We start from the raw sequence: 24,435 nt of genomic DNA, 5'->3' as shown, positions 1-24,435 counted from the left end.
CTGAAAAATCATGTTCTTTTTTTTTTAATTTAATTTTTTTATGCAGCAGGTTCTAAATCATGACATATTTATGACACCTGGGCCAGGGTGTAACCATTGCCCTTAGAGTGGTACACTGAGAAGATGTCTATTTTCCCACTCATAATAATTGTATGTGTCAGTATAATCTACTGAAGGCGGTTTTTTTTTGCTTTTAGACAGTGCAGATAATGCTAAGAAAAGGTTTCACTGTGTGCTGAATGTTGTGTTCAGTCAGCAATATTTAAAAAAAAAAACCAACAACTAGTATGTAGAGTAGAACATACTAGTTATAGAACATTAGAGCCAGCAGGGACCTGATCACTTAGTGAGTGATAGCTAAGAACTAGTAAAGCCCCTCATGGGCCAGAAGTCTAAGGGAGAGATGACCAACTATGTAAATAGGACATGAAATTGCTTTGAAAGAACATATAGACAAGTGCCAATTAATATTTTCTATTTGTTCATAATCAGTTCATACAGGACCATATGAACTGTATAATTGCAGAATTTCTAGTTTCCCCTAGAGGGCAAGAATTTCCTTTCTTCTTTTTATGTCCCTAGGGCCTTACATGTAATAGGTACTTAGTAAAAAGTCTGTAAATGAAAAAGCAAATGCATATAGTACACTATTTAAAAAATAAAACGTAACTGATTGATCTAATACCTGCTTATATCATTATGACACTTAACATTTTTCTGTTTATAGTTTTTGTTATTCTCTAAGAAAAATAGGTAAAGAATAGAAAATATTAAAATTCACAAAGAATCCTTGCAAAATAAATGAAAGGTTTCTAACTTTTAAAGTGATTGCTAAATTAGGGAGTTATTTGTATTTTTAAATCAGCTTGAAAATTCTGTTGATCAAAATGCAGTTTTAAAAATAGATAGCTAGTGGGAAGCAAGCCACATAGCATAGGGAGATCAGCTCGGTGCTTTGTGACCACCTAGAGGGGTGGGATAGGGAGGGTGGGAAGGAGACGCAAGAGAGAGGAGATATGGGGATATATGTATATGTATAACTGATTCACCTTGTTATAAAGCAGAAACTAACACACGATTGTAAAGCAATTATACTCCAATAAAGATGTTAAAAAAAATAAAATAAAAAACAAAACAAAAATGCAGTCTTAGGGACTTCCCTGGTGGTCTAGTGGCTAAGACTGTGCTCCCAGTGCAGGGGGCACGGGTTCAGTCCCAGGTTGGGGAACTAAGATCCCACATGCCACACAGTGTGGCCAAAAAAAAAAATGCATTTTTAGTTTGTAGAATTGGCATGCCCTAAGTTTCTGAGGTTTTTTGTTTTGTTTTACTTTCTTAATTATGTATAGACTTCATCATTTAAATCCAGAAACAAAATGTAGGATAGTCCCATAGTAATTTTTAATTCTGGTGTTTTTAAGTTCTGCCTTATTTTCATTCCTCATTTTCAGAATTGCCAATGCCACTCCCATCCCAGGAGACTTGCTTCGAGAAAATACAGATGAGGTGTTTCCAGATGAACAGCTTAGTGATGGAGAGAATGGCATCCCTGTTGGTGTGTCACCAGATAAATTGCCTGGATCTCTGGGACACCCTCGTCCCCAGGAGAAGGATGTCTGGGAAGAGATGGATACCAATAGGAATAAGATAAAGCTTGGGATTTGTAAGGTGTGTATTTCTTGCATAGGAAGTGATATCTCTCAGTGTCTTATTATTTTTCTCCTATTGATGTAGCAAAGTATCATGATTCTCAATTTTGAATGAGAAGTAGAACGTTGTGTTGCTAGTTATTTATATATTTGTAATTGCAATATTTTTGTCTAATTTTGCTCATAATGCTCAGGTATGGACACCAAAAATTAATCTTCATCTTGTATTTTGTGGAAAAGATGAAGGTAGTTTTAAAAAAATAACCAGACACGGAGTCTAAAAGAAGAGACATCTATAGAACAGAAGTTAATGGTCCTTCCAAGTAGAATGACAAGACTGGGCCCCTTCCATAGTGTAGACCAATGGAGCTGAGTGTTCATTCTGAAAACTATCTCAAATGGAGGCAGGGAAATGAGGGTTAGAAGTGGAAAGCATCAAACTGGTCATGAGCTGACAAAGTGGATGTTGAATAACATGATTTTTTCTTCATTAGGATTGTAAACAGGTCCACTTGTAAGTATGGGGAGAAATATAGACTTCTGAATTCAATGATTTTCAGTAGTCTTTGGGTAGATTATCCCCAAATTTCTCTTTGATCTTACTGTTTCCTGTCATTTCCATTTTCATGGAAGATGATGATTAATGGGATGGAGGGGCAATGAATTACAAATCAGTTAGTTTTTGGTACTTCCTGTGTTTTTATAATTATTTAGTTGGGAAGGAGGTTAAATTTATAGGTGTAAAATGAGACTCCCGGCTCATATCTGTTAACATGATTGATAGAAACTTTGCTAGTCCTGCTTTGTGAATGGGAAATATATCTTGAAAAGAATCTTCTGTGACAACGTCTGAGGAGCTTGGCCTATCTTTGGACAATATATACTATATTTTTAAACTATATAATTTTTTAAAATTAACAGTATATACTTTCAATAATGGGAGTCATTTGCAGGAACATTCTCTGCATAGATGTGATATGCTGCCCTGTGGTCTGGTTGTTGGTTAGCACTATTTGGACTAGTAGTAATCAGGAATAAGTAGTGAAAAGTAGTCAGGAAGTCAGTGTCAGATTTTTGTAATGTCACCTCTGGCTGCCTTTATAGTAAACACCAGGAGCAAACTGTTCTTAGTAAAAATTCTCTAGTGACATTCTCAGTTGTCAGCCCATATGGGTGTTTGTGTATGTGACAGAGTGTAGTGGCACTTGACATAGGTCTTAATTAGTTTTCTTTCACATGTTATCACTATTTAATCTACATTTAATTATTTTCATTTTTTAATTCCTTCCTTTTAAAAATTATGTAAATTAGATTATTAGTGGTATTCTTTTATACAAGTAATGTTTATATGGAATTTTCATAGATGTTTACCATTTCCTTGCAATTTTGGAAGTCCCCAACTCAATCATTTTTCTTCCTGAAATATTCCCTTTAGAAGTTTCTTTGGTTGAGGTCTTCTGATAGAGGACTCTTTCAATTTTTACCTAGCTGTAAATGTATGTATTTCAGGCTTATTCTTTAAAAATAGTTTCTGCTGCCTTCAGATTTTTTGATTGACAGTTATTTTTCTTCTGTCTTCAATTATTAGTGTTCAGAAGTCTACTGTTTTTTCTTTCTTTTTTTTGGTAGATGACCATTCCCCCAGCTACTTTTTTTTTTTTTTTTTTTTTTTCTTTTTGCGGTATTCGGGCCTCTCACTGTTGTGGCCTCTCCCGTTGCGGAGCACAGGCTCCGGATGCGCAGGCCCAGCGGCCATGGCTCACGGGCCCAGCCGCTCCGCGGCATATGGTATCCTCCCAGACCGGGGCACGAACCCACATCCCCTGCATCGGCAGGCGGACTCTCAACCACTGCGCCACCAGGGAGGCCCCCCCCAGCTACTTTTAAGCTTTTCTCCTTGTCTTTGGTGTTCTGCACTTTAACTATGACATATATAAGCATACACATATTTCTTTTTTTAATCAGTTCTGGGAAATGCACAGCTGTTCTCTACCTAAATATTGTCACCTCTTCATTCTTTCTGTTCTCTCTTTCAGGGACACCAATTAAGTAAACATATATTAGATCTTTTTATTCTGTCATCTCTTAATATCATTTTTTATATTTTTCTTCTTATCTTGCTGTGCTTCATTCTAGGTAATTTCTTTTGCTATGTCTTCTTATTCATGAATTAATAACTTTGGCCTTTTGTGGCTAATTTGCTGTTTAACAACTTAATTGAATATTTAAATTAAATTCATCAGTTAGTTCCAAGTAATCCTTTGTTGACCTTTATATATTTAAACATTTTATGCATAACTGTTCTATATGCTGTATCTGAACAAGTTTGATACCTGAAGTCTTTGGGAGTTACAAACATTTTTTAAAATTATTATTATCACTTCTGCTGACTCTTGGTCATGGTGGCATGCCTTCTTATATGTTTGACTACCTTTAGTGTTTTACTCATTAATTAATAATTCATGGGAGTCCTGTAGGCCTAAATTGGGGGTTGGGGAAACCTTCCTTCGGAGAAGATTGTCTTCTGCTTCTCCTGGTAGCCAGAGAGCACCCCCAGTTTAAGACCAACTGGGCATTCTTGAGGGTCTCTAATCAGAATAGACATTCAGACTTCCTCTCGCTCCCTACTGCTGGTGTAAAGCTTAATTTCCCTGGTAATAGTGCTACTGTATCCTCTGTCCTTAGGCACCTCCACCCCTCTGGGCTGCCTCATTCTCAGCCTCCTTCTGCTCTACCCAGCTGCTTATTGTTCTAGCTCTAGTTTTCTTGTTGTTGTTTGGTTGGTTTTTAGAGAGGAACTGAGACAGGGAGTATTCAGGCTTGGCAACCTCTCCTACCTCTTGTGAGACTACTTATGTCTCAGAGAGAATGTCCTCTCCAGGTTTACTTTTGGTTTAGTGGAATAGGTCCGGCAAACATTTAGTTAGACATAATACAAAAAGCCAAGGTTGTTAAACGTTTTCAGTCTGTTTATCTTTGTACCAAAATATAAAACACTAAAAATACTGAAACTGAGAATAAATTTAGAAAACTTATTTAATAAAGGGTTAATAGACAAGTATGTAATGAATTACACTAGCCAAAATATCCTAATCTTCTGAAAAAACCCCCAATCATTTGCTTATATTATTTTGAAAGACTTCAATGATTCCTGTCATTTATAGTGACTAGAATGTTTTTCATGGTTTCCTTTTATGTTTTGCTAGGCTGCTACTGAAGAGGAGAACAGCCATGGTCAAGCAAATGGTATTCTGAATGCTCCAAGCCTTGGTTCACCAATTCGTGTCCGCTCAGAGATTACTCAGCCAGACAGAGATGTTCCATTGGTGCGAAAGTTACGTTCCATCCACAGCTTTGAGCTGGAAAAACGTTTGGTGCTGGAGCCAAAGCCAGATACTGACAAGTTTATTGAGACCTGGTATAAAATAGCTTTTCTTTTTCTTTTTCTTTTTTTTAAAGCAACTAAAACACTATTGATATTATTACTTTCTATTATGTAAAGTTTTTCAGATAAGGAGTTTTTACATTTTTGTAGCACTGATTTGATTAAGCTGTCATCTTTATCCATGTTTTTAGTTAACATCCTCATTCTTAATGTGACTTGCCTTCTGATATTATTACAAGTTCTATAACATATAGCCTTTGGCTGTGGGAGCTGGAAACCTCATAAGACTAGGTATGAATTAAATGAACATTTTGAAGTGATTTTGTTTGGAAGATGATCTCTTTTATTGGAATGGAGAAGCATTGTAAGAGAGGGCATGAAAAAGATGGTATTAGGCAAGAAGAAGGAAGAGTACATGAAGTAGGGGAAAAAGTAATTTATATACAAGTGATAGGCAGTTGAATTCAATTTAATGAAGGCCTTCTATAAGTAAATGCTGTAGGAAAAAGAGACATGAATATTTATCATTCTACCTAGAAAGAAGGAAAGTTGGAACTTTAGAGAGCTATACATAGGTAACGACTGTTTGTAGTTCATGGTTCTAAGGCCCCTTATCTCCAATTTTGATAACAAAAGACTGAAATGAAACTTTAAAAAGAACTTGGGATATATTTATGAATTATAGAAGGCTTTAGTAATATTAAGACCTGAGTGACTTTAATAATAGTCACATCCTTCAATTGTACATCCCCAGTGGCTACTATTGGCAAAGAAATATGAAGTTAGAAGGACCATGTATTTAACTAACATAATAGTTACTGTGTCTGAAGATAATTCAGCCACTTCTGGCCTAGTCCAATCTAGCTTCCATTTTAAACAGCACTTCATAGCTGTGTATTCTTCATATGGTACTCATTCAGTCTCACAGCTATGTGATGTAAGCTTGTGTCTACACGTTGATATGATCAAAAGGATGGACTGGGGCAGTGTTTAAACATTTTCAGTTGTGCATGAGATTGGGAATAAAAACAAAAGTGTGATAGGGATAAAAGCTTAGTTTGGGAAAAAATTAGTCTAACAGAAGAATGTAACTAAAAAGAGAGTCCATGCTGAGGGAAGAGCTGAGAGATAAGACAGAGAACAGAAGTACTCCAAGAAAATGAACTCAAGCCAGAACCTAGAATGAATAAGGAGCAGTTGAAGGAAGTGAAGCACCTAATTACAAACTTAAGGAGAGGAACAAATATGTATTGGTTAACCTGCTTCCCTGCAGGTGAGAGCAGTTCTCAGAAGGCAGTGCAGCCAAATACCACCAGTCACACTATTGCTTAGCCCTGTCTTTGGAGGAGTTTACTTGAATGATATACATTTATATACCTCTCTGAAGACAAAACAAATGCAGAAAGTATTTGCCTGATGTGTATTAGCTTCCTCATTTCCTTCTGTAGGGCCTCTGCTGAGGCAAAAGCCCCTTGGGTAAGTTGTCCCGCAGTCCCGCAGAGCAGAGCAGAGAGCAGAGGGCAGTGTGATTGAACTGGCAAAGCAAAGGTGAACTGGATCACACAAGTCACCCTGGTTAACCTGGTTAGGCTTCTTTCCTGCCCAGCAGCAGGAGAGACATCTTCCTCCTACGGGCTCCGTCTTCCAAAACAGGATATGACAGCTGGAGCAGAGCGTTACCCACCCGTGAAATGTTCCTTATGCTTTGTCCATATTGTTTTTTTCTCCTCTGTGGGTAAATATTAGTTCTGTATAGAACTTATAGGCTATATAATAAGTATTCTCCCTAAGACAGTTAAGTAACTTGTGTTCATTTTCTTAAGCTTGGAGAAAATGCAGAAAGATTCCAGTGAAGGAAAGGAATCTGTTCTCCCTGCTCTGCTTCATAAGCCTTGTGTTCCTGCTGTGTCCCGTACTGACCACATCTGGCACTATGATGAAGAGTATCTTCCAGATGCTTCCAAGCCTGCCTCTGCCAACACCCCTGAGCAGGCAGATGGTGGTGGCAGCAATGGATTTGTAGCCGTTAACCTGAGCTCCTGCAAGCAGGAGGTTGACTCCAAAGAATGGGTGATTGTGGATAAGGAACAGGACCTTCGGGATTTTAGGACAAATGAGGCTTTAGGCCATAAAACAACTGGAAGCCCTTCCGATGAGGAGCCCGAAGTCCTTCAAGTCCTAGAGGAATCGCCTCAAGATGAAAAGCTCCGATTGGGTCCTTGGGCAGAAAATGATCATTTAAAGAAGGAAACCTCAGGTGTGATCGTAGCAGTTTCTGGGAAGTGCCCTGCCACTGCTGCTTCAGAACAATATGCAGATAGGCTGGAACTCCAGGCTGGAGCTGGTAGTCAATTTATTGCAGTGACACCCACAAGTCCAATGGAGGCACAAGCAGAAGGACCCCTTACAGCAGTAAGTGATTTGCTCCTGTCATTTTTCTGTCATCCACTCAAGGTGCTATTAAGAAAGGACTAATAGTTGATCAACTAAGATTCTTCTGCAGAGGCCTAAGTTTGGCACATGGGTGTAGGGAATGATGTCTGGACTAAGTTCTGTAGTCCATATTCCAATGTGAAATTTCTCAAGAAGTGAGATTTTCCATCAGGATACTAACCTAATATGTGAAATGTCATCATGACCTAATTTCATAATAACATTTATAATTAGACCACAAGAGCTGTCTATCTGTGTGTGTATATATAATATGATTTTTTAAAATTTGTAATTCTAGAGATTTTTGAACTCTACATTATAAATACGTTGAGGATGGCATGTATTTAACCATTCATGGTTTGTACTTTATACGGTACACCTTTGCTAGTATCATTCTTTTTGTTTCCTTTCTCCTTCATAACCTTCACCCAGAAATTTGTCATATTTTATGTTCCTTTTTTTTTTTTTTTTTTTTTAATGATATGGAGGCCTCTCACTGTTGTGGCCTTTCCCGTTGCGGAGCACAGGCTCCGGACGCGCAGGCTCAGTGGCCATGGCTCACGGTCCCAGCTGCTCCGCAGCATGTGAGATCTTCCCAGACCGGGCCACGAACCCGTGTCCCCTGCATCGGCAGGCGGACTCTCAACCACTGCGCCACCAGGGAAGCCCTTATGTTCCTTTTTTTTTTTTTTTTTTTTTTTTTGCGGTATGCGGGCCTCTCACTGTTGTGGCCTCCCCCGTTGCGGAGCACAGGCTCCGGACACGCAGGCTCCGGACGCGCAGGCTCAGCGGCCATGGCTCACGGGCCCAGCCGCTCCGCGGCATATGGGATCCTCCCAGACCGGGGCACGAACCCGTATCCCCTGCATCGGCAGGCGGACTCTCAACCACTTGCGCCACCAGGGAGGCCCCTTATGTTCCTTTTAAACAGTAGTTTTCCAACTATTTTTTTCACATTTAATTTTTATTTTGATAGTAGTTTTCCAAGCTTAATGTCTTTTGTTTATAAAATAGAGTCCCAGCCTCACTTCCAGAACTTCTGCTTCAGTAGGTTTGGGATAGTGAGAGCCCAGGAATCTGCATTTTAACAAGTAGCTGAAGGCAATTGTGATACAGGCCTTCTGCAAAGGAACATTTTGAGGAAACTCACTCTTTATTCTCAGTTTGGGCATTTAGCTGGAGACACCTGTTACCCTGTTCTTATCAGTAAGCATTGGTGCCCTCTGTGACTGTGTGAGTCTCACAAAAGCCAGATATGGAGGCAGCATCTCAGGCGCGAGCAGGTCCATCTGTCCTTACGTGCGTGGGAGTACCAGGTTTCCTTAAATGCCGTCATCAGCTAGCAGCCGTCTCTTCCAGCTCACCAGTGACAGCATTGTTCCGCGAGCTGAAATGTTTTCAATTAGAACAGAATTGCACACGCAGGTGTAAAACAGTAAGAAAAGGTAACAAAATTTGATTTTGTGTACAGCTCTATAGGAATTTACCTGCACTTCGAAATAGAGAAATAAATGCTTGCCTCTTTCTTCATCATAGTTAGTTGGTCTTTCCTTCTTTCCTAGGACTGTTTTGTGTAGTTATACAAGTCATTCACTGCATAAAGAGACCTAGCCAAGGGAACAAGTTGGGGCTGAAATCTAACCCAAACTTTGCTAGCCAAACTGTTTATCTTTGTGTAGGGCTGTTTCCTCTTTGAGGGGCATCCTTTTCCAAATTGAACAGAGGTCCCCTTTGGGCTAGGAGCAGGTCCTAATGCCTCCCTCCCTTGTCTGCATTTCTTTTTCCACCCCACCTTCCTCTTTCCATTCATTCCCTCTTTCTACCTTCCCAGATTCAGTTTCTTCTTTTCTTTGGCTCTAGTATGCTATATACTCACTGTTGGCTCATGCATTTTTCCAACAGCATTCTGTTGTGCTTCCCTGCATAAAGGGTTCTAAACCCTCTCGGCTCCATTTCTCCTGGTATTTTTTACTCTCTCCCATCAATATTGTCCTGTCCACAAAAATTGTTCTCATGGTTCTCTTACACTATCTGCAACATTTTCTCTATCAAGTTTTTGAAAGACTTGTATATTATATTTGATATTATAAGTTTGACCTTATTTTCAGGTATCTTTAAATAAAAAATCTTTTTCTTAACTGAAGGTCTCTTAAATAGCAGCCTCATCACTTGTACACTTGTGTCTAAGGTATTGAACTTACCATCTCCTTCATTTTGGGGAGCTTGGGATAAAAATATATCTTGATTCTCTTCTTGAGGCCTACATTCAGAGTTTACTTTTGCAAGCAGATGTTGTTACTTCCCTAACTTAACTACAGACACATTAAGTAGGGAGTACCACCAAATAGTCTCTCTAGGTCTCTTGCAGCTCTGATCACGTGCTCTAGCTTAGACAGTATGATAAAACATATTACCATTCTATCTGAATATTTTAAATTAGGACATATTCTGATGGGAAACAGTTTGTTAGTTTATATCTTTTGCATTCAGGCTTGTTTCCTCTTTATGATGATATGAAAGGAAATTGTCCTGGTATCTTAAAATATGTAAGAACTATAAAAATAGGCAAAGCAAAAGTTTATCTGTATTACAGGTATAGTTGGCATATTAAATCAACGGATGAGAACTTCAGCATTCTTTAATTCTCTTTATTTCTTAGCATAGATTTGTGAACCTTGTTTAAGGGCTTTCCTTATCCATATACATGAAACCACTGGTTATCAAATAGCATGTATAAATTTTTTAGATGATATATTTTGAAAGACGGATAAATTTGCTAGATTCAAAAGAAATTGGGGTTATTTTTGGAAATTAGATTTTTTTTCCCCTGGGGTAAACAGTTATGAAGTTAGCCCACTACTAATCATTTCTAAAAAGAGGCTGAACAACATAGATTTATAGGGAGCAAAATAAGACTAAACTTTGGCTTATAGGGGAGATATTAAATTATGTTTTGATTAGCAAATGGAGAGGCAAAATTAAACTGGCATAAGTGAACAAGGATAGAGAAGGAAGCTAAAGTAACTTGAACTGCTTCTGAAACAGATCTAACTATTGGTCCAGAATGACAGTAACTGTAGGAAAGAATGTGACCAGTTTTATGTGGTGTTAAGTAATCACTGTTGGTAGGGAGACGGTTGGACGGGTTATTCCTTACAGAATATCGTGGCAGATTGTACCACATGATCCCTTGGTTCTAGACAGTCCTTTAGAAAGGCAGTGCTTCATTTTAGTATCACCTTTGGAAACACTATAAATGTGACTGGAGAATAATAATACCACCTATATGTTACCTTTTGCTATGTAACAAATTACCCCAAACTTAGCAGCTTTAAACAACAGTTATTATTTCACACTTTTTCTAAGGGTTGGGAATGCAGGAGTGCGTTTGTCTGATCGTTCTGGCTCAGAGTTTCTCATGAGGTTGCTACCAAGCTGTAGGCCAGGGAAATCATCATAGGGTTGGACGGGATGGGAAGATCCACTTCCAAGCCCACTCACGTGGTTGTTGGCAGGCCTCAGTTCCTCACTGGATGTTGGCCAGAGGCTTCAGTTCCTCACCACGTAGGCTTTCCATACTTGACATGGCAGCTGGCTTTTTCAGAGAGTGAGGAGAGAAAGAGACAGAGAAGGGGGCGGGGGTGGTGGTGGAGAGAACACCCTCTACCAAGGTAGAAGCCACACTGTCTTTTATAACCTGATCTCAGAAGGGGCATATCATCATTTCTGCCATATTCTATTGGTCACACAGACCAGCCTTTCCTCATACAGGGGATTGTCAACATACTGACTTTCCTCATTGACTTGTTTTTCAGACATTGAGAAGAAGAAGAGCAGGAGTGGGGGATGTAAAATAATGCACAGAGAAGGAGCAGGACAAAAAGAGAGTCACATGTACTTCTTTTGTAATCTGTTAGTCAGCATCTATTAAGAGGATTCCTCTGGCTGTATTTACAGGAATTACCAATACCAGTACTATGAGAGTCAGACCAGCAGTTGATTGCGTTGCCTTAATTCTGTTCTTTCAGCCCTTCAGTTCCGTGAGGTGTCTGCTAAGTTCCAGGCTTTCTGCTGTACCTCAGGGATAAACATTTGGCACCAACCTGTTAGGTTGACAGTGAAGGCCTGTCACTAAATCTAAACATTTACCTTAAACCACATGAAGTGATTGTGGTGGAGCTGTGTACACAAATGAGAACACAGATAAATCTGCCTAGGACAGGAGAGTGCAATATTGGGTGTTTCAATTTTCTCAACTCTTATTTTCTAATTTTATTTACCATGGTGAAGATATATTACTTTCAAAAATAAGAGGACTTTGAAGGATGAATAAGTTTGCTGGAAGGAGATGCAGGGGTGTCAAGCAAAAAACACAGCATGTATGAAGGCAGAGAGGCTTGAAACACCAAAATTTAGAGTATTTAAATAAGTAATCCAGAATGTTAGGGCAAAGGAAGGAGGCTGAAAATGAGCCGCACAAGTGAGGTGATAAAGGGCCTTGACCTGCCACGATGAGGTATATGGGATGCAGGACAAGAAACTGCCAGGGTTGAGGGTGGGGAGTAATGTGCTCTTTGGGAGCCATGGAGGGAGAATGGCTGGGGCAGCAGCCAGTGAGGAAGCTTTGGCATTAGTTCAAGCAAATATGAGGGCTTGAACTATGAATCATGAAAATCTCAATGAAGACTTGAGACATTTCAGTAGTGCAGCTTACCTGAAATAGTAGCTTCATGTGACTTTTCCAGTGTTCCCCTGAATATTTGGAGCCCTTGTACACCTGGAGTGACTATATGAAAGTTCATGGAGTCACTCAGAGTCTCTATTGAAAAATCAATGATCCATGTAATTAACAGATGAGTTCTTTAATAGTGTGGAAAGGTAAGGACTTTTTGGATTGATTGCCACCATGGTTAACTTCTTGAAATGGATTTTGTAGGAGAGTTGAATGCATGTACATTGACTAGGGAGTGGCTAAATGTCCTCTGTCTGACCATGGATTTCTATTTTTTTTTTTTTTTTTTTCGGTACGCGGGCCTCTCACTGTTGTGGCCTCTCCCGTTGCGGAGCACAGGCTCCGGACGCACAGGCTCAGCGGCCATGGCTCACAGGCCCAGCCACTCCACGGCATGTGGGATCTTCCTGGACCAGGGCACGAACCCGTGTCCCCTGCATCGGCAGGCAGACTCTCAACCACTGCGCCACCAGGGAAGCCCCATGGATTTCTATTTTTGATCTGGAAAGTTGGGTCATTATAATTATAAAAAAGTTTTGTTTCTATGAGATTACATCTCTGGAATTATATATGATGGTATGATTCAATCCATGAACGGTCAGAAAGGATGAGAGACTGGATGGACCGACTTAGGAAGTTAAAAAAAGCCCATTTGTGAAGTGTTCAAATAAAAGACTGGACTGTTACTTGGGAGAGGCTTCATAGAAGGAACCCAAGCATCTAATGGTTGATTTACTCATATGTTCCACATTTATTGAGCGTCTACTGTATGTCAGGTACTGTGCTAGGCATCAAAGCCCAGTGACTCTCCTCACTATTTAAGTGCTGTAGATGCTGTGATAGAAATCTATAGGTTGTGGAAGTTGGGGATAGTTGGACTAGATTTATCCCCAAAGTGTCTTCCAAGATTGTATGAAGGGGCTTGAAAAGTGACTATTAAATCCTGTAGCCATGTATGTGATATATAATTACAGGCCAGCCAAGAAATATTATTTCAATCTGTCTTTTCTGGGACTTCTATTCTTTGGGTGTGAGTTGTGACTTATTTATGATTCCTAGTACCTCTACAAAATTTTTATAACTTCAGATTCCCTTAAATATACATTCAACTATTAATAATGAGTGACTGTCTCTGAGGAGTGGGATAACAGGGGAAGGGAAAAAACAACTTTTACTTCTCATTTACTCAGGTCTTGAGGCTTCAGGTTTTCAGTTTTACCCACCTCTGTAAACAAAGACTTCTGCCCTCTCCATTCCTTACCACCGCATCAGCCCTCATATCTATCCACATAAGCCAAACCACAAAATAACAATATCTTCAGCAAAAGTAACCAACATAAATGCGGTCAGAGTAAGCAACAGGGGTAAAGAGTGAGAGAGTGAGACATTCTTTTAGGATGTATGGCCTCTTAATATGCACATGTTACCGCAACTGTGTACTGTCTTTATAGAGATAAAAATTTAGTACATAAAAACATGGTTCAATAATAGTAGCTTAGTTTTATTCATAGTTTTCGACACTTGTATAAAGTATTATATAAAGATGCTTTAAACAAAAGTCTTCAGTGGAATTTAAATAGCCCAAAGAAATTTGAATGGTTAAAATTTGATTTTTTTAATAGGCCTGGAATTAGGCCAAGAATAACTCAGTTACTCTTGGCTATAGTAGGAACCGGTAAATTATTCTACTACCTATATCTCTTCTAAATTGTTTGCCAGAAAAACAATGAAATATAGGTATTTCATATACCATATTCCTTTCATTTGGAAGAGAGACTATTTGGTATGAATGTTGAATTTACCAAGGTTTTTATTATCTTAATAGCATTACTATCTTTGAATGGAGGAAAGTAAAAGGATAATTTGTAAGTTAAAATGTGAATAGTTGGTTTGCAGTTTATTGTCTCTTGCCTGTGTGGCCAGTTCTGAACATGGGGTAACTATAAAATAATGAGGCTGCTTTATCTGAACTAAAAAGTAATGAAACTGATGTTAGTCAAATTCAGTACTAGACATTAATAAAAATAAGAAAATTTGAAAGAAATGGAAAACATTGAGGTGATTTTCTAATTCTATAGAAAGGTGTACCTGATACAATTAGAGAACAGAAGAAAGGAAATGATTGAATTCATGCCTTGATGAAACGTTTGTGAATTAGAGAAATTAAACATATAAAGGATGTATATGGCTTACTGGCAGATCATTAATTCATTCTATAGAGTGTCCCAAGTATGGGAATTGCTTTTGTGTCTTTATAGTCTAATGTTAAGGAAGCTGTTTTCAGCTATACTTAGAATTAGCTTTCTTTTCTCTGTATGCAGCTATTGATCTTTGGTTTTGTTCACCTTGATAGATAATGTTTTTATTTAAAAAAAATTTTTTTTTTTTGCAGACTCAGTTTCCCAGACTTCATTTGAGAGTGTTTAGTACATGTCAGTAAGTAGGCTTTGCTGTGAGGGACTTTCAAAATCCTAGAATCCTGTCCCTAACTTTTTTTGACTGTGTTTTTCTTCATTTGTGAAATTTGTGTTAATAAAAGTACTCAATTAAAATACCGGGCAGTGGGCTTCCCTGGTGGCGCAGTGGTTGAGAGTCCGCCTGCCGATGCAGGGGACACGGGTTCGTTCCCCGGTCTGGGAGGATCCCACATTCCGTGGAGCGGCTGGGCCCGTGAGCCATGGCCACTGAGCCTGCACGTCTGGAGCCTGTGCTCCGCAACGGGAGAGGCCACAACAGTGAGAGGCCCGCGTACCCCCAAAATAAATAAATAAATAATAAAATAATAAAATAAAATACCGGGCAGCTATGAAATGGAATCAGTAAAAATGATTTTAGGAATATTTTATAAATTAAAGTGCTATATAAATATTACAGTAATTTATGCAGTTTCTCATAATTGCTCAGAATCTTTTCAAGAAAATTAATTCTTCTCTCCAGTGGTTCATATATCTTTTCTCTATACAAGATTATCATCTCTTTTTTCATACCATACGTACAGACATTTATATCCTGAATCCAGATGAGTTAGGCTCAGAAGTGCATTGATTCTCTAGCTTCAATCTCAGAAGACCAGTGGAGTGTTATTTTTGTAAATAATGCTGATTTCATTTTGGCTGATGTACTTGGAATTACATATAATAATGAAATGACTGTTGGTTTATTTTGAATGTAAATATAGTCATCTCCCTAGTTACTTGGTATTTAATATAATTTCATAACTGCTTTTCTTATCACCATCACTCTCAGATCTTAAAAAGTAAAATTTGAAGAGTAAATAACTATAAATTGTAAGTTTCAATATCATTTTTAAAAATACTAGAAAATTGCCATTTGCCTATATTTAGTATAATGAAAGAGAGGTACAGGTATGAGGTGACTTCCTGAAGGGTGACAGCACCAGTAGAACTGATTGCCTTTTCCCCAAGGTCATTGTAGGTCTGGGCTTATTGTGAGAATTCATGTCTGAACCTAGCCTGTCTTGGATTAACCTGACAGAGCCTCAGTACACTGGTTCCACTCAGGAACTATTCCAGGACATGAGTTAAGTGTTGTCTCCCTGGGCTGGGCTTAGGGTAAGCTTTGCGTGTTCTTAAACCTAATTGTATTCCTGACACACAGAGAAACAGATCTGAACAACTTATCTGGGGCCTCCCTGGTGGCGCAGTGGTCGGGGGTCTGCCTGCTAATGCGGGGGACACAGGTTCGAGCCCTGGTCTGGGAGGATCCCACATGCTGCGCAGCAACTGGGCCCGTGAGCCACAACTACTGAGCGTGCGCGTCTGGAGCCTGTGCTCCGCAACAAGAGAGGCCACGATAGTGAGAGGCCCGCGTACCGCGATGAGGAGTGGCCCCCGCTTGCTCCAACTGGAGAAAGCCCTCGCACAGAGACGAAGATGTAACACAGCCAAAAATAAATAAATAAATAAATAAATAAATAAAAATGAATATCTGTTTAAAAAAATAATAAATAAACAACTTATCTGACTCTGGAACCAAATGGGTTTCTTGGTGTCATTGGACTAGAGATGGGGTCTAAGTGAAATCTCCCATGACAGCTCCAAATTCATTTTGCTTTAAATTCAGACCAATTTCCATAGTTCTATTAGAGCTTAATGGGCTTCATTAAATGATTTTCGAGTTAATTTCTCAAAATGCTTTTTTCCTTACCAGTTTATGTGGTTGACATTTTCTGCCTCCTTACATGTCACTTAACAAATGTGAAGATGTAGGTGTCTTTAATGTATTTTTTTAATTTAATTTTATTTGTTTTTCACTGCGTTGGATCTTTGTTGCTGTGGACAGGCTTTCTCTAGTTGCCGCGAGTGGGGGCTACTCTTCGTTGTGGTGCGCAGGCTTCTCATTTCAGTGGCTTCTCTTGTTGCTGACCACGGGCCCTAGAGCATGCAGGCTTCAGTAGTTGTGGTGTGCAGGCTCAGTAGTTGTGGCACATTGGGCTTAGTTGCTCCGTGGCATGTGGGATCTACCCGGACCAGGGATCGAACCCATGTCCCCTGCATTGGCAGGCGGATTCTTAACCACTGTGCCACCAGGGAAGTCCTGTAGGTGTCTTAAAGAAAGGACATTCTTATTAAACAATGAATCTTATTCACATAGAATTGAAATGACCTCTGTGGAAGGATGGTAGAATTTCGTTTATAATAGGCGTGACCTTAAAAAATTAAAGAAGATATAAAACATTAGTAAACATCTTTGTGTTTGCTTATAGGAAAATATTAATAACATTGATTTACAGAATTTAGGGGAAACAACAAATACATGTAAATTTGGAGTTTTTCAACTTACAATAATTTACCAATAATTTTTCCCTAAGATCCTGTATCTGGATTCTGGCAGGAAATAGCTGGCACACTCACAGGGACTTGGAGAAAATCTAATGAAAGGAACTTTCTACAGACGTGTGGGTAGGGTTTAAGAGAGCCAACAGGAACAGAAATAGAGGGAGCTATTCCTATTCTGAGTCCTGAAAGAGAAGGAAGAGGGGCAGTTAGCAGAACCTGGTAAGAGTCATATCTATAGGAGAGGGGGCCATGTGACAGAAGCTGTGGCCAGGAGTGGTAGAATGTACCGCCAAAGCTGCAGTCCCTCAGGAGGAAGCAGAGAAAAGTAATACCCAGATCTTTTTTCGCCTCCAACTCCCTGATTCCCTGTTGGTGCTGCCCATTGGGCAAACACAACCAGAAATCAGAAGGCAAGGGAGCCTGGATAGTGCAGTCAGTAGAAATCAGTCTTCCAGAGTACAGAGCAAGCTGAAGAAAAGGCAGGGATGAACCTAGAGGGAGACTGTTCTGTACAGTTTCTGAGTAGGGGAGCTTGAGTATCATGCATTTTTATTCAGAATTGTTCATTTTAACTATGAGTTGGGCAAAGCTGGTTGGGATCTGCGTTCCTCTTATAAATTAGAATTTGAGGTATTAACTCTCAACTCATACATCTTCATTTTATAATTCCACATTATTGCATTTAACTTTTTTTCTCTTCTCTCTCCAGATTACAATTCCTAGACGTTCTGTGGCATCTACACAGTCGACTTCAGGTAGCTTTCATTATGGTCAGCAGCCAGAAAAGAAAGACCTTCATCCCGTGGAGCCCACTGTGGAGCTTTACTCTCCAAGGGAGAGCTTCTCTGGCTTGGTTGTGACAGAGCGCGAACCTCCTAGTGGAGGAAGCAGAACAGACTTCGGGCATCAGATAGATCATATTGGTCATGACATGTTACCCAGCATTAGAGAGTGTGACAGCTCCCAAGACCTGGGACCAAAAGACCTTCCTGACCATAACAGACTGGCTGTGAGAGAATTTGAGGGTCTCCCTAGGGAAACGGAAGAGAAAAGCATGCTTGTGGGGTCAGTTAATGAAGATGAGAAGTTGAGTAAAGGGCAACCTTATATTGAGATCTCCCCTCTCCCAGGAGACTTGGTGACGGTGGAAAGGGATCACTCAGCTACTACTGAACCTCTTGATGTGACAAAGACACAGACTTTTAGTGTGGTGCCAAATCAAGACAAAAGTCACGAGATAGTGAAGCTTTTGGCAGTTGGAACTTCAGCAGTATCTTCACGAGTTATTGACCAACATGTTGAAGGACAGATAGGCCAGGTGGCAGCAATGCAAAAAGGTAAGATATCTAAGGAGGATGACATCAAGAGTGAAGACTTGCTGAGTCATCAAGGAGACCTCTCTACTTTTTTGTACCAAGAGGGTAAGAGAGAGAAAATTGCCCCTAGAAATGGAGAACTATTTCATTCTGTTTCAGAGAGTGAACATTGTCCTCCATCTCGGAAGGATGTGGTTAGGTCATCCTTTGTAACTAGACACAGCCGAATCCCTGTTTTAGCACAAGAGATAGATTCAACTTTTGAATCATCCTGTCCAATCTCTGCAAAAGAGAAGCTCCTCCAAAAGAAAGCTTATCAGCCAGATCTAGTCAAGCTTCTGGTGGAAAAAAGGCAACTCAAGTCTTTCCTTGGGGACCTCTCAAGTGCCTCTGATAAATTGCTAGAGGAGAGATTATCCACTATTCCTGCTCCTTTTTCTGAGGAGGAAGTCTTCACTCCCTTTTCAAGACTGGCTGTAGACTCACACCTGAGCAGGTCAGCCGAAGACAGCTTTCTGACACCCATCATCTCCCAGTCCAGAAAGAGCAAAATTCCAAGGCCAGTTTCATGGGTCAACACAGATCAAGTCAACAGCTCAACTTCATCTCAGTTCTTGCCCCGGCCACCACCAGGAAAGCCACCCCTGAGGCCTGGAGTGGAAGCCAGGTGATGCTGTGTGCTCTTCTCCCTATGTTACGTGTGTAGCACTATTTCTGTGTCTGCTTGATGATGTCATTGGTTTCATTTCTTTGTTGCCTGCTTCTGATCATCTTCTTCCTTCCCTGCCTTTCCCAAGCCTTATAGCATAGTGTAGTTGAAAGGGTCAGTTTGATCCAGGTTAATTCTTAGCTCTCCCACTTTCTAGCAGTGTGAACCTCAATTTCCTTATCTATAATATGGGTAAAACATTTGCCTCATGGTTTGGGGAAGAGGAAATAGGTAGAATATGTCTAGAGCTTTGTTTAGTGCTTTTTACCATGCAACAAAGGTTATGTCTCTTTCCCAGTCCATTTTAACTAGATACTCGGTAATTTTCTAGTTTTGTCCAGTCAGAATCCCGTTATAACAGATGTCATTATGATGTCAAATTCTGGGGAAAGATACTGTGTCTATAATATGATGAATGGACCCTAGTAACAGTTCTATTTATCTGATTATAATGAATTCAACAAACAAAAAATCCTTTAGGGAGTTTCCCTACATCTGATGATATACAGGACCATACATAATAAAGATATTGCCTTAATATTTACTGCATGGTATGCTTGTTTATTGAAATATTCTTATGTGTAGTTGACCATGGAGTGATTATATTTTGAAGAGAGGAAAATATTGGGAAGTAATGAACCAATTAAGAGTGCTTTCCTTGGAGCCGTTACTCACTTTTCAGAGTAGAATGGTCTAAACCCTTGGAGAAGAAGCAAAAGGATAGTCTTTTAACAAAAACAGAGTGGACATCAAAATAAATTTACCTGAAAATTATAGCTTGTTCTAGATAATAGGCCTCCACCTGTTATAAGGATTTCTGAAGTATATTAAAGTGAGGTTCTATCTGTATCATTACCCAGCAGAACTTGCTACCCTTACCTAAAGTTTAGTTTTGACTTGCCCTAGGGTTTCTTTCAGGTTCAAAGGTAACTAAACACTGGATTTGAAATGACCATGGAACTAGACTTCAACGGGAAAAATGGTGATGAGTAAACAGCAGTCATTTAGCTGAGACATTTTAAAAAGATGATTCCATGGACAATATTCACCTGTCCCCCCTTTTGCTTGGCATCTGTGCTTAATAGAGATAGTATATCTGTGGCTTGAGCTGCTTTGGACTGCAACAAACAAATCTTAATTACTATTTACTATTTAGAACTTTACATGTCTCCTCAAAGTAGAACTTGGTAACCTGATAACAAAGCCAGATGTGTGGCATTGTGCCAGATATTACAGAGCTGACCAGCCTGAAACTCATCTGGGAATTCAGTGGGAACTCAACTTTCCCACATAGGTCCTGGCACAGAGGAATTATCTTATTCCATTCTTCAATTTTTACAATAAGATCCATGAAGTTAGGCTTAACCAGAATGAGTTTCATGTCATTTGTCAGTATAAGTAGATGGTGGGGAAGGAAGAAGAGAGAAAATTCAGAGAAAAAATCAGTAACTTGTTGCTGATCCATGATGGTGATGGTGGCTGTATATGTCCCCTGCATCCTGCAGGTGCCAATACAACTTGGAAGTTCTTCTCCCATTTCCTTCTGTAAGGAGTGGCATGTCAGCAGTTTGAGGTTTAAATTCTTAAACTGAATGGATTTTAGGCCAAGACAGAAAGATATTTAGGGCAGAGGAGACATTGCTATTCATATGAATGCTTTCTAGATGGCTTGGTTGCCAGTAAGAGAGGCATTCGGCTCTCCTGAATCTCAGGGTATCGTCAGGGGCAGAAACTGAGGCCCAGAGAAACCAGTGACTACTCTTTTCTTTTGGAAATTATTAAATGAGGTTGAAATATATTTTTATCTGTAGTTCCTGCTGTTGGTGAGTACTATTGAAGACTTACATTGTGGAGTTTAATGTTTGCCTAAGTATATATAGAACTCCTGTCCTAGAAGCCTTAAACAAAATTGTTTACTCTCCCTAATGTGCTAACATGCTAGAGACATTTCATTAAGTTAATTCTAAAATGGGAAGAGCAAACATGCTATAGGAGGAAGGGGCTTAACAACATGTAAGTGCTTCTGGATGGCAGACATCCAATTAAGTACTTTACTGCACTTGACTGCTCAGTAACCCTGTGAGATAGATAATATTCCCCTTCAAAGCTGGGAGAGGTTAAATAATTTGTCCAGGGTTATACAACTGGTATATGAAAGAGTAACTCCGCATCCTCTGTTTCCTGATTTTGACTCACATCATACATATTATGATTTGGGACATTGTAACTTTCTAGGCACACTTAAAGTGAATTAAAGTGAAAATAATTATTCTCTGTTTTTTTTCAGGCTCCGCAGATATAAAGTCCTAGGGAGTAGCAGTTCCGACTCAGACCTTTTCTCCCGCCTGGCCCAAATTCTTCAAAATGGATCTCAGAAACCCCGGAGCACTACTCAGTGCAAGAGTCCAGGATCCCCTCACAATCCAAAAACACCACCCAAGAGTCCAGTTGTCCCTCGCAGGAGTCCCAGTGCCTCTCCTCGAAGCTCTTCCTTGCCTCGCACATCCAGTTCCTCACCATCTAGGGCTGGACGGCCCCACCATGACCAGAGGAGTTCATCCCCGCATCTGGGGAGAAGCAAGTCACCTCCCAGCCACTCAGGATCTTCCTCCTCCAGGAGGTCCTGCCAACAGGAGCACTGCAAACCCAGCAAGAATGGCCTGAAAGGATCCAGCAGCCTCCACCACCACTCGGCCAGCACTAAAGCCCCCCCAGGGAAGAGTAAGTCAGCCAGTAAACTCAGCAGATAGGAGCTAGGCTGCATCTCTGTGAAAGGTGTGAGATCTTCCTCCTAAATCTGATACATGTGTGTCCCTGTACTGTCTATTAAAAAAAATCAGTGTTGATCTTGTCTTGCAAAAGAAAGTAACATGATAAAATATTTATAAGCAGATATATGATAAGAAATTACCTAAGATAGGCAGCAAGCAGATCAGGAATCAATGTCTGCATAGGAAGGGGCAAGCCAGCAAAATCCAAGGGGGTGAAACTGGCTAAATGAACTCTCATTTCTTATCTGCCTTCAAAACAAAAATGTTGAAGGTAGGGGGCGGATTGGAATTTTAAGGGGTTTAGCCTACTTTTTTTAAGGCTCTGCTCAAAGATTATATAGCAAAAGTGAAATTTCTCACTTTAACATTTGCTTTCCAAACTTCCCAACCTCGGAGAGTCAGAATTGCTCCAATATTAGAGTATGTAAGAAGTGTGTTGCTGGGGAGCCAGTGCTCGTATACATTTGGCTTGTGTGTTTATCTGGTGTATTGAGAGTTCACACCTTTACTTTGCCTCATTCCTAGTACCCTCCCTGGATTTCACATTTTTTAAAGTTAGTGTTTGTCACCTGATCCAATCTCTCTTATTTTGACAATACATTCTAACGTGCTTTTGGCAGCACATGCTGAGAATTTCAAATCCAATTACTTTTTTAAATCCCCTAATATTTCTCTTTGGAGCAACAGTTACTTAACTCAGTATATTTTTATTGTGAAAAATAACTGATGAAACTTAGGTGAAGGAAGGAAAAGTCTAAATAGAACTACTTTGCAGGCTTCAGTGCTTTAGGAAGAGGGACAGAGTGTGGAGTAATACCCTTCAAGATAGAAGAACCCTCTTTCCCCTGTTAGTTTCCTCCTTGTGGAAGGAAAACTGACCAGAGAAGACCTTGCTTCCTTAAATCTTCTAGGTACCAACTATTTCCACTATCAACCTCCAAGACAATACCAGGGAAGTACATTGCTGTGGAATGTGACTTTATGCTTTTAGAGCTTTAGAAAGAAAAATAGGAAGAAATTAGGTATGTTGAGGCTTAAAATTCTCAAACTTTGTATTTTATACATTTAGCCAATAAGGAATGAGTATCTGAGGAAATAAATTAAGGCTCAATATTTATCTTTTAAGATTTTATTACCTGCTTCACCTGTGCTTTAGTTTGAATATTTGGGCTTCTTGACCTGATTTCCATGTAATCTTAATTTATAAAGCTGTAAGGAGGATCATATTTGTTCTGATCTCACTCTTCTGCTAAGAGGAATCAGTCAAAGTTAAATTATACTAGATTTTTTAAATGAGCTCTTTTATACTCACAGTTTTTGTGTTGTAAAGACCTTATTAAGGTCAGGTAAATTGGTCTGCTTGCTGTTGAAATTTGCCTTCTAGCAAACATCTGTGCTTTCTCTTTGACCTTGTGTTTGCTGCCAAACCTAATATGGTTGAATTGGAAAACAGAAAAAAAGAAAGATATTTCCTCACCAAGTGAACATATTCTAATGCTGCATCAAAGCTGCCCTGAAGCTGCACTGAACTTATCTTGTTCTCTTTATCTGTGTTGAGCTTTTTGAAAAAAAAACAAAAAACAAAAACTCAAAACACTATTGAGGCATATACGGTCTCCCATAAGAAATATAGCATAGTGTGGAATCTTAATTTCTCTCTGGTTTCAAGACTACAGAGGAATGCAATAGATAAGACATATTTGCTGTTTAACTAAAGCGACTGTAATATTGGAAGACCAATCCTTCTGTATTATATTGTATAATAGTTGCTATAACACTACTTGCATGTCTTCATGGTAAATTATATAAATATTTATAAATATATAGAGAAACATATGCTTATATAAACTCATTCTTTCTCATTCTCCACTTGTAATTTCAAGATCACAGATGGTAAAATTACTTTTTATTGTGTGCCTCGTGTACACTTGGGCCTTGTCTATCTTCATTTTCTGAAAATACGTTCTTGGCATGTGACACTTAACATTCTTTTTGCCTTCCTTGTGAATAATGCAAAGGTTGGCAGTCTTTAACAAGCCAAGATAGGTTATTTAATTTTCATTTTTAAAAGATTTTAATAGGGGAAAAAATTACTAGGACACACTTGTAATACTGGTTCAAAGATTTGTCATGTTAATTACATAATTCTGTCCTTATGGTTAGAGTGGATAAACTGGGATGATAATCATGGGTCTGACATAAATTGATTTAAAAACAAAAATCTCTTAAAAATTACCATTCTGCTTTCCTCTTCTCACCTCACTTGGGGAGGTGGGCGGTGGGAAGTAATCTACAATTAAGAAATTATCTTTTTCCTGTTGTATTAGCTAAATTGTGCTAAAAGTAGCCAGCTTTAAATCCTGAGCCCTCTAATCAGAAATGTGCTCATGGTAACTATTTTTTTTTTTTTTTTTTTTTTTTTTTTTTTGCGGTATGCGGGCCTCTCACTGTTGTGGCCTCCCCCGCTGCGGAGCACAGGCTCCGGACGCGCAGGCTCCGGACGCGCAGGCTCAGCGGCCATGGCTCACGGGCCCAGCCGCTCCGCGGCACATGGGATCCTCCCAGACCGGGGCACGAACCCGTATCCCCTGCATCGGCAGGCGGACTCTCAACCACTTGCGCCACCAGGGAGGCCCATGGT

General features: G+C 39.6%; 1 protein-coding gene across 5 annotated transcripts in view; it reads left to right on the top strand.

Annotated features, from left to right (window-relative positions):
• Positions 1 to 24,153, top strand: part of TTBK2 (tau tubulin kinase 2) — a 161,790-nt gene extending 137,637 nt beyond the window's left edge. For all 5 annotated transcript variants that reach the window (XM_060096700.1, XM_060096699.1, XM_060096702.1 and 2 more), the window contains 5 exons: positions 1,452 to 1,668; positions 4,856 to 5,067; positions 6,858 to 7,446; positions 17,708 to 18,981; positions 21,311 to 24,153. In XM_060096700.1, coding sequence (XP_059952683.1) covers positions 1,452 to 1,668; positions 4,856 to 5,067; positions 6,858 to 7,446; positions 17,708 to 18,981; positions 21,311 to 21,773 — 2,755 coding nt within the window. In that variant the 3' untranslated portion in view covers positions 21,774 to 24,153. The remainder of the gene's footprint in view (positions 1 to 1,451; positions 1,669 to 4,855; positions 5,068 to 6,857; positions 7,447 to 17,707; positions 18,982 to 21,310) is intronic.
• The last annotated feature ends 282 nt before the right edge of the window (positions 24,154 to 24,435 follow it).

Source organism: Mesoplodon densirostris, chromosome 4, assembly GCF_025265405.1.
Source record: "Mesoplodon densirostris isolate mMesDen1 chromosome 4, mMesDen1 primary haplotype, whole genome shotgun sequence".
In the NCBI taxonomy this organism is placed as follows: domain Eukaryota; kingdom Metazoa; phylum Chordata; class Mammalia; order Artiodactyla; family Ziphiidae; genus Mesoplodon; species Mesoplodon densirostris.
Note: the sequence above shows the minus strand (reverse complement) of the source record. Positions and strands in the feature narration are given on the sequence as shown.